Below are 10,800 nucleotides of genomic sequence, written 5' to 3' on the forward strand. Positions count from 1 at the left end.
AGGAGAAAGGGCACTCCCTGTCCATGCCCTTGGAGCTCACCTTGGACTTGTGTAACTCTACCTGTGGCCTCCTCCCCTACCCCAGCATTCTGGAAAAACACCAGCCTCAGCACCTCTGTGCTCCCTGGAACCTGATTCATCACAACAGGAGCTAAACTGGGGGAAAGGAAGAGAATGGGTACTCTAGCAGAATGCAGCTGTCCAGAGAAACTGCATTGGAACAGTATGATCTACTTGTGCCAGTTCAAAAAGGCACATTTTAATAGCTGAAGAGATTATCTGGGTGGGATTGTAGGTGCAAAGACCCATTTTCCAGCTTTGTACCAGCCTGTCTTCCCGTCACCAGATGCAGGAAGTGTTATTCATAGCAGGCAGATGTGTGCATGTGTTCATGAAGGGTTGATTTGCTGGGACAAACTTTTACAACTCTTCTTCCCCTTCTGCCTATTCTGCACACATTTTAAAAATTCTTTTAAAAGATGTGGAACACGAGAGGGCAAAGAAAAGAAACACTCAACAAAAAGAAAAGCCGAATCTTGTTTATTTAGAGAAATCTTCTTTAAACGTGTAACGCTCTAGCAAGGGAGACAGGCTCAGACCCGAGACGACACACAGACCACACGGGGACAGCAGTGTAGCTCCAACGTGGTTACATGGCAAACAGGATGAGAAATGCCACCATCAGACAGAACAACCCCATGGCCTCTGAAAGGGCAAATCCCAGGATAGCGTAAGAGAACAGCTGCTGCTTGAGGGATGGGTTCCTGTAGGTAGGACACAGGGGAAGAGCTGTTAGGAAAAATCCTACTGGTATAAGAAGCAGCTTTAAAATTATCTGCTAGAGAAACAAGAGTGAACTAGCAGAACTTGCATGGATACATCCATTGGATCATGCCTTGCTTTCCAAGGTGTTAGAATTGTTGTCTATCATACTAAAATGTAAATTATAATCAAAGACCGTCATATGAACTTATAGCATTTTTAGCCTAATTTTTGTAATGGTCTTTGGCCATATGTAATAAACTTGTCTATCACCTGTGGGTTGTTCCTTGCTTAAGGCTATACAGCTTAGGAAACTGAAGCCCCCACCCCCCACAATAGAAATTCTATAATACAGAAGGAGCAGCCACTGTCTTTTAGTGCTAATTCCTGTATACCAGTTTGTGAGTGTAAGGGAACAAAAGAAGACATGAAACTGGGATAGGAAGCTAGTCATATGGATATATTCTAAGAGGATGTCCCAAACTATGAAGGTCTACAAGACTGAGTTTATGTATGCAAGACTGCTGGTTCCTTGTTGCTATCTTCCAAAAAGAAATGCATATTCAAAGTTCTGGACCATGACGCACCCCCCAGGAAAGCATGTGGAGACCCTTAGGGCTGTTTCTTCAGCACCATGGAGAAAGGTAATTGTAAAAAGGGTTGCCAAGACGTAGTAACCAAAACGCTTCTCTAACACAATGTGGCTTCTTCGCAAAACACGTGTACAACTTGTCAGCAAGTCAAGAATTTCCATCAAAAAATAACTGTGAAACCCTTCTGTGAAACTTGTGTGATGTATTTCTTCACACAACACATAGTTAAATTGTGGAACTCCCTGCCCCAGGATGTGGTGCCAACTTAGAAAACTTTAAGAGGGGAGTGGACATGTTCATGGAGGAGAGGGCCATTCATGGCTACTAGTAAAAATGGCTACTAGTCATTATGCATTCCTATTCTCTCCAGGATCAGAGGAGTATGCCTATTACACTAGGTGCTGTGGAACACAGGCAGGATAATGCTGCTGCAGTCTTTATTTGTGGGCTTCCTAGAGGCGCCTGGTTGGCCACTGTGTGATCAGACTGCTGGACTTGATGGATCTTGGTCTGATCCAGCATGGCCTTTCTTATGTTATGTTGATCCCCTCTTCCTTAACTCGGGTGCTTACTCGTGATCAGCTGTACCCAGAAATTGCCTCCAGTAAGGAGGTGTGAGTGTATAAGGGATTTGGGCTTTTGTTTCGTCACAGCCTTTTTAAATTGCCTGCTTTCTAAATCCATGCAAACTTACCTGGCATAACCGATGATTAAACTGCCAAACACTGTGCCAATACCAGCTCCTGAGCCAGCCACCCCCACCGTGGCCGCGCCAGCACCAATGAATTTAGCCGCGGTATCAATATCACGGGAGATGGCGCTGGTCTGGAAATCCCGATGCGCCAGCTGAAGATTGGAAGCACCAAAGGGCTGAGGATGAAAACAAGTAATTAGCACAGTTTGGGCTGAATATTTGACGGCTCCACATTGTTTCCTTGCCCCCTTCCCAAGCACATTTGACATACAGCTGGATTTTCCTGTTCTTGATGTATATGTTGCTTCTATGTAACTGTGTATGTTTTTCAAAATAGACTTCTTATTGGTAGTGGGTAGTTGTGTTCTTTCTCCCTTTTGTACTTTTTTGTAGGTCAAGGAGAAGAACGGTTCTCCTTTTGTGTCTGATTCCCCTTTCAGACTTGGATGCTTTGTTCTTATGTTCTTTTTATATATAATTTTTTATTATTTTTATAATAAGAAAAAACAAAACAAATTATAAAAATCATAAAACGGAAAACAAGAAAAAAACATAAAAGATACAGAAATACAAAAAGAGCACTTATACAACCATCAAAAATTACACCATATATTATAAACTGTAAAATACACAGTGCTCTAAAGCCCACCACCCACCTTAACAGTGTGTCCCATCACCAAAAAACATCCGGAGAAGTGTTTTGACAGTATTTAAAATTACCTTATACTATTATTATTATAAAAAACATTACATTTTATCTATAATTCATTAACTATACTTGTAAAATTCATTTTCGCCAGTTTATCCCAAAATGCGACGGCCTTTAACCATGTTTTTTTAAACTCTTCCATATCTTTACCATGTAAAGAATCTGTAAGTTTGGCCATCAGCATATACATCCACAATTTCTCTCTCCAGCTTAACTGAAGGTTTATTTACTTGCTTCCAGTTTTTCGCTATTATAATTCTTGCTGCCACAAAGCTATATTGACATATAACTCTATCACATCTATCCATATTATCTTTAGGGATTCCCAATAAACAAAAAAGCAGGATCTTTTTTTACTTTTATATTAACCAAATTATTAGTTTCCTTTAATATTAGTCTCCAAAATCTCTTGATTTTTTTACAAAACCACCATACATGCATAAACGTGCCTTTTTCAGTTCCACACTTCCAACATAAACCCATATCGTCTTTCTTCCTTTTTCTAGCAGTACCGGGGTTATGTACCATCTATAAAACATCTTATATAAGTTTTCTCTTATTTCATTAGTGATTGTAAATTTGTATTCCCTCTTCCACAGATTTTCCCATATTTCCAAATCAATATTATAACCTAACTCCTTCATCCATTTCACCATCACTGGTTTTATCCTTTCTTGTTCTAAATTCACTTCAATTAGTAACTTATAAATTCCAAAATCAGGTTCACCAAGGCTTATGCATCTTCTGATCCAGAAGACTTTTTTTTTTTGTAAATTAGGAGGGTGATCAGTTGAGATACGTGCTCAGAACAGAAAGGGCCCTGGGTTCAGGCAGATTCTCAACATCCTGTGCAGGAGCAGCGTGGCAAAGCCCAGTAAGCTGGGGAAGGCAGACGACCACACCAGCACTCACAGTTACCTCTCCCTGCCTATATCTATTTGTACCGTTTAGTAGGCACAGAGTACTATTAGCCACAGCTCAAACAAGAGCCTCCAACAATGCCTGCTTGAGTACATCAGGTCCCTTGGTGAAAGTCACACAAGGCAGCTGCCTCTGCTAGAGGTCCCCTCTTAACCGTGATATTTCTGCCTACAAGTCCAGCATCGCTCAGGTAACTCAAGGCACAGGGCAGGGACCATGATGTTGCTTCCACCCACCGCACTCATTTTTGGAAGGGGTGATGGCTGCCATGTAGTAGGAATTTCTATGATGGAAGCTTGCTGGGTGGACCTCAAGACGGTCACAAACTCCCAGCATAACCTACCTCACAGGGCTATCGCAAGGAGAAAATGGAGAGGCAAACAACGTAAGCCACCTGGGGTTGCCACTGGAGAAAAAGGTGGGGAAGAGAAGAAGGAGGGCTCCTCCCAAGAGACCTTGGTCTTCTAAGGGCTCCTTCATCGTGAATATAATACAAAAAGGGGCCCCTGGACAGCCCAAAGGAGGTTCCTCCAATTAAAAAGCCAGCTTGATGGTGCCCCTAAGGGCACAAGGACCATTCCATTTCTCCCCTTCTTCCTATCCTAAACAGAACATCATACTTGAATTTACAGAAGGCAATCAAAATACACATTTCATATTGATATGCTATCTACACATCTGGGAATTCTGAAAGCTTATTAGGGAAGGGAGCCAGGGAGTACACTATAGAGAATGTAAGCATGGAGAAGCAGAATCCAAGCACCCAACAAGAAATGTGATCCTCGCCCCCCCTTCTGTTTTTTTTCTTTCCAATCTTCAGCACAGCAGGTACAATGATACTTTCCCAAACATTATATCAGATTTCTGCACCCAGCGGACAAGACTATTTAGATGTCTGTGTGTAATCTTAATGCAGTTTCAAAGCAGCAAACCCATGCAGATGTTTATCAGAACCATCCCAAAGAAGATGAATGGAAATCTGGCTTCCCATTGTAAAATCCCTTCATTCCATCATAATGTTTGACACACACATTCATCTTTCATGGGACAACCTTCTGCTGCAACTAGCCTGAGGAAGAAGGGGCTACATCTCCATGTGCTTCTGGCAAGCAATGAGCTTTCCTGGACCAAGAAGTTAGCCTGGTTCTCCAATCACATGCAAGCATGAGAGCAGTAAGGGGTTACATTCTTACCTGTACAGTCTGAGTCTCTGGCCTGCTCAGTATAGACAGGGAAACTGGTCTGCTCAGAGCCCGTGAACAGCAGCGAAACTGAAGAGGAACACATTTAATTTGAATCAGAAGAGAAGCAGGTAGCTGGTACTGTCTGAGACTTAGGTCTATAGGCCTTTAATTGGCGATGTCAGACCTGATACGTGCAAAGCATGCTCTCTAGCAATGAGCTATCTATGGCTTGACACGAAATGTATAATAAAACTTCTGTGCTTTGTTGATTGGATGGCGGTGACGTGGGGTGGAAAAATGTCCAAAACGGAAAACTTTCCTGCAAATTTTCTAAAGCTAGGTTTTTCAATAGAAAATTTTCTGCCACATATGTGTAAATATAGTTGTTAGGGCTGAGTAACTGAAAATCGTGTTAGATGACCTACAGGCTAGACATGAAGCATGGACAAGTTCCCAACCTTCCACATGATGTATTTTCTGTCTTTAGTTAGCTTATGTAAACATTTAAATTACTTATTTAAATGTGCCATCAGTGATGTGGGTTTTCTGGGAAAGTTTTCTGATTCAATGTTCTTTGATTACCACATTTTCCCATTTGGCAGGGGATATCAGGTCCTATGTGCCCGGCTCTCATATTGAGGAAGAAGGGGAAAAGTTTCCTGCCTGGAAATCCCGGGTACAAGGAATGTCCCAGGATGACTCAGATGTTCAAATATCTATACTTCCAAAATAGAACTCATCCTAACAGACTTCTTGAACTAGCATACAACAATCACCTTTCTTCTCTAAATAGGGAAATATTGCTCAGGTTATTATCTAAAACATTGGAGAGAATCACCAGGGAATACAACCCAGACCATTTGGAGCGCACAAGTATATTTGGAGGATTAGAGCACTTTTATTCAATGAGATTTGTATGTCTACATTTCATAAGGTAGTCACTATCAATGTGGTTCGGGATAGTTTTCAATGTCAGCTCCAAAAGACCAGGATAATCTTAATTATTATTATTATTATTTTTAGTTTTACTGTGTCTTTCTTTCCTTCCCACCCAAGGGCAGGGCTGTGGTGCCATGAACTCAAGCCAAATTGGGGTATGTCAAGACTTCCCATTTTATCAGTTGAGTTAGAATACCTTCAGTGCTACAACAAATGCTGTAATTTCACACTGTCTCCTCTTCCTTCTGACAGTTCGGTGACTTTACGTTATAGAAACGTCCCCCCAATTCACTTTCACATCCAAGAGCCATAACACCACAATTGTCCAACTAATGGTTTTAATCGCAACAGGAACCACACAGGAGCCCATCACACGCTATGAATTCGGCATGCCCGGAAGCTACAGCACCCTTGATGCGTTCCCCTGCAGGCTTCAAGAGTAAGTTTGGCTGAATACACCCGGCTGCCCTAACAAGTAAGGATCACCTCCAGCCGGCCAGGGAAGTTTATTTTTTAAAACCTAGAAGGGCTGTTAATCACTAATGACTAATACATGAACGAATGGTTAGGAGGACTAGCATACATTAGCTGGCTATTAGCTAAGCTAGTTTGGCATACCCTTCAGAAGCCATTGTAGTGTAGCCTTTGACTTATGTTCAAAATATACCTTTATTAAAGTTCATCGGCTGGATTTGGACAAATTACTATGCTCTCTAACTGTAAAATGGAAATAGCTGGACTGTCTTGGAGGAATGAAATAAGGAGTCTCCTAAGCAAAATTAAACAATTCGAAGTTCACTGACTTCAGTGGGCATAGGGTGTAACTGCACTTAAGATGGCTCTAGAAAAAAGTAGGAGTCCAGTAGCACCTTAAAGACTAACAAAATTTCTGGTAGGGTATGAGCTTTCATGAGTCACAGCTCACTTCTTCAGCTCACTTCAGATACACTAATTCAGATTGGAATCTGAAGAAGTGAGCTGTGACTCACGAAAGCTCATACCCTTACAGAAATTTTGTTAGTCTTTAAGGTGCTACTGGACTTCTACTTTTTTCTACTGCTAATGACAGATTAACACAGCTGCCCATTGTGATCTATTAAGATGGCTCTGTTAGACACTTTAAACAGAACCTGCCTGTTTTTTTTAATAAAGGCAAAAGGTATGCCAAAAAGTTCCTTACCAGAGCTGGCGAGGCCAGGAGAGCTACTGGAGCCTGCATTCTGATTACCCTGAAAGAAAGAAGCCACATTTATACATACATACACCCTGAATGTGGGCAAAGTAGGCCATTCCTAAAGAATACATTGATTTTCCATTTTCCATTGGAGGTATTCCTTTTTTTTTGCTTTTTTGCGTTCTGCAAGCGGGGCGACACGTGCCTTGTTCCAGCCAGCCGGAGAGCTTTTGCAAAGTGTCAACCCAAACATAAACTAGAAGGTCACGCTAGCTTTGGAGGTACACCTTTAAAGATGGATAAGTTAGGGTTAGGGTATTTTGAAGAAAAAGAGTTGGTTTTTATATGCTGACTTTCTCTACCACTTAAGGAAGAATCAAACCGGCTTACAATCACCTTCCCTTCCCCACAACAGACACCCTGTGCGGTAGGTGGGACTGAGACAGTGTGACTAGCCCAAGGTCACCCAGCTGGCATCACGTGTAGTTGTGGGGAAACAAATCCAGTTCACCAGATTAATGTCCACCACTCAAGTGGAGGAGTGGGGAATCAAACTCAGCTCTCCAGATCAGAGTCCACTGCTCCAAACCACCGCTCTTAACCACTACACCACGCTGGCTCATCCTTCTGCCATTATCCCCCAATACATCCCGACTCCTACAAAACAGAGCATCTCAATATACAGAGAGCTTCTTTCTCTCACAGCATTCACTTCAAGACCCCCCTCATGGCTCTTGAGCTCATCCGTATAAGCTGGGCAGGACTGCCTTCTACAAACCCAGTTATCTCCCCCAGTAACTTTCTCCTTCCAAAATGTTTGTCCTTCAGCCCTTCCCAGACAGCCTTGAAGAAACTTTCCTATGACCTTCCCCACTCATTTCACAGCAGTGGCACATCAAGTTTGACATGGCCTAGACACAGGACACTTAGGAACTTAGGAAACCATCCCCAGATTTATGCTCCAAGGACAACTTGAGGCTCTCAATGGAAAACACACACAATGCTTATGAAAAGGCATCCATTTTACCTGGAAAATCCTTTCTCCAAGAATCTCAGAGTGCCATACATTGTTTACCCATCTTCATTTTATCCCCGCAACAAGCCTGTGAGGTGGGTTAGGTTGCAGGAAAGTGTTTGCCCCCAACTCAGCAGTTTTCAAAGCAAGCAGAAATTTGAAGCCAGGTCTCCGCAGTCCCAGCCCACTCTAACCACTACACCACACTGGCATCCCTGGAGACTATCCCCACCCTCATCACTCAAACGCTCCCCGAGACTCAACCAAGCCCAAGCGATGCAGAACTGACACTGCTAGACTAGAACCAGGGTGACCTAAGTGCAAACCCCCATTTGGCCATAAGGCTCATTGATCGACCCCAGGCTGCTTGTTCCTTCTTAGCCTAATCCACCCCTCCTTGCCATTGCGAAGCTAAAACGGAGAACAAGGTTCAAACTCCTGCTTGCCACGGACCTATCCGGGTGACCTCAGACCAGTCCCTCGCGCAGCCTCACCAATCTCACAGGGCTGTTATGGGGAGGAAGGGGAAAGAGCCCACGTACGCTGCTGGCAGCTTCCTTAGAAAAGCGATTTTTAAACGATTAAAAATTGCCGAAGGCAATTAATTAAATTAATTATTAAATTAATTAAATCTGATTCATTAAAGCGAATCAGCACGTCGGCGTTCTGCAAGCGGGGCGACACGTGCCTTGTTCCAGCCAGCCGGAGAGCACCGTTTGCAGCAGAAATAAATGGAGCTGCACATTAAAACGCGGATCAACGGAGCTGCTCTGCCCCCTGAGTCTTCCCAACGGGCTCCGTTCCCAGGCCCCCTCCCTGGGAGAAAATGCTTGCTCTCCCGCCTCACCTTCCAGGGCCAAGAGAGCTTCCACCGAACCTCCAAGTCGCAGCGCCCCAGCCCAGACACCGCCAGGCCCCTCCCGCTCTCGCTCACCTTGCCAATGTTCCACCGCGTCCTCCGCTCCTATTGGCCGCCGCGGCGCATGGAACGTTCCCCGGACAGGGCGCGGTGGCTCACGGGAGGCGCAGCTTCTTCTCCGCCGGCTATTGGCTGACGGCTTCCGCGCTGGTCTCCTTTGCTCGCGCGTGGATTGGGCAATGTCGGGGAAGCCGCGGATTGGCCCGTGCGCTCTTCCTTGGACGGGCTGGAGGTCACTGGCAGCGCCGCCGTCCTAAGGAGAGTTACTCCGGTCTAAGGCCGTTCATTGCAGTAGTAGAAAAGAGCAAGAGTCCAGTAGCACCTTAAAGACTAATAAAAATATTTTCTGGCAGGGTGTGAGCTTTCGTGAGCCACAGCTCACTTCTTCAGATACAGCTAGAACGTGAATCCATCTGTCTTTAAGTAGAGGAGAGTGAATTCAGACAAGCATTAGTATGTAAATGTTAACAGTATGTACATGTGAATAGCAGGCGTGATGGGATTAGGTGTGGTATGCAGAAGCGTCTGTGATGTCCAGGGGAGAGATGGGTGTGGAGAAACCAGCATTGGTAATGAGCCATGAAATCAAGGTCTTTATTCAGCCCAGGTAAATGCATTGGCTTTAGTTTGAATATCAACTGTAATTCAGCAGTTTCTCTTTCCAATCTCCCTTTGAAATTCCTTTGTAAGAGAACTGCTACTCTTAAATCTGCAACAGAATGTCCTGGAAGGTTGAAATGTTCTCCCACTGGTTTTTGAATATTGTAGTTTCTGATGTCAGACTTATGTCCATTTAATCTTTGTCTAAGAGACTGACCTGTTTGTCCAATGTAGATTGTGGACAGCATTGCTGGCATGTGATGGCATTGCAATGGGCTTAGAATGGTGTAACTCTGCATAGGATTGCGCTGTGAGGCGTGCAATGCTGTAGAAGTCATGTGGGTGCTGGTGACGTGGGTGGGACTGACGGACCGTGTTGACAGTCATGGGTGAAGATTGGACACGTGTCTGTTGCTGGGAGTTCGGTGTAACCGTAAAGCTTTTTCAGTAAAGCTTTTGACAGGGTTTCCCCATGCTGTTCCAATGGGTAAACTGGAGGACTGTAGACTGGACCCTAGGATAGTTAGGTGGATAGGGAACTGGTTGAGGAACCCCACCGAAAGAGTGGTTGTTAGTGGCATGCCATCTGATTGGATGGAGGTGTCCAGTAGGGTGCCACAGGATTGGGCCCAGAACTTTTCAATATTTTTCTAAATGATCTGGATGAGGGGTATTTCTCATTAAATTTGCAGATGACACCAATTTGGGAGGAGCAGCAAAAACACGGAAGACAGAGATAGAATTCAACCTGATCTGAACACACTGGAAAAGTGGGCAGGTATGAACAAGATGCAGTTCAGCAAGGCTAAATGAAGAGTTCTACATCTGGGTAACAAAAATGAGAAACAGGCATATTGGATGGGGGATGCACTTCTGGGTAGTGAACAAGTGTGCGTGAACAAGATCCTGGGGTACCGGTGGACTGTAAGCTCAATATGAGTAGCCAGTGTGATGCAGTGGCAAAAAAGGCTAATGCGGTCTTGGGGTGTAAAAACAAAGGCATAATATCCAAATTGCAAGATGTCATAGTCCCACTGTACACCACATTGGTCACACTGCACCTGGAGTACTGTGTGCAGTTCTGGAAGCCTCACTTCAACAAGGATGTGGATAGAATGGAGTGGGTGCAGAGGAGAGCGACGATTGTGCTGCCAGCTGATCAGTGCCAAGCAAAAACTTTTCTGTTTCAGAAGGCTTTTCCATTTTAGTCCCTGGGTTTTACCTGCAGCCTGATGACCCCATAGTAGGGTAGAATGGAACTGCTTAGTCCAGTTTTATCTGCTGTCTGTC

At 44.1% G+C, this 10,800-nt stretch overlaps 1 protein-coding gene across 2 annotated transcripts; it reads right to left on the minus strand.

Moving 5' to 3' along the window:
* Positions 1-519: 519 nt before the first annotated feature.
* ATP5MC1 (ATP synthase membrane subunit c locus 1) lies at positions 520-9,010 on the minus strand. 2 transcript variants are annotated; one of them, XM_056863969.1, is made up of 5 exons: positions 8,926-9,010; positions 6,983-7,031; positions 4,873-4,950; positions 2,050-2,225; positions 520-764 (listed from the first exon to the last, which is right to left on the minus strand). In XM_056863969.1, the coding sequence occupies exons 2-5, from the start codon at positions 7,019-7,021 to the stop codon at positions 650-652; spliced, it is 408 nt and encodes a 135-aa protein (XP_056719947.1). In that variant the 5' UTR covers positions 7,022-7,031; positions 8,926-9,010; the 3' UTR covers positions 520-649. The 2 variants fall into 2 exon arrangements, with proteins under 2 accessions (XP_056719947.1, XP_056719948.1); XM_056863970.1 differs by lacking the exon at positions 8,926-9,010 and adding an exon at positions 8,839-8,856.
* Positions 9,011-10,800: the final 1,790 nt, after the last annotated feature.

This window comes from Euleptes europaea, chromosome 18 (assembly GCF_029931775.1).
Source record: "Euleptes europaea isolate rEulEur1 chromosome 18, rEulEur1.hap1, whole genome shotgun sequence".
NCBI lineage: Eukaryota > Metazoa > Chordata > Lepidosauria > Squamata > Sphaerodactylidae > Euleptes > Euleptes europaea.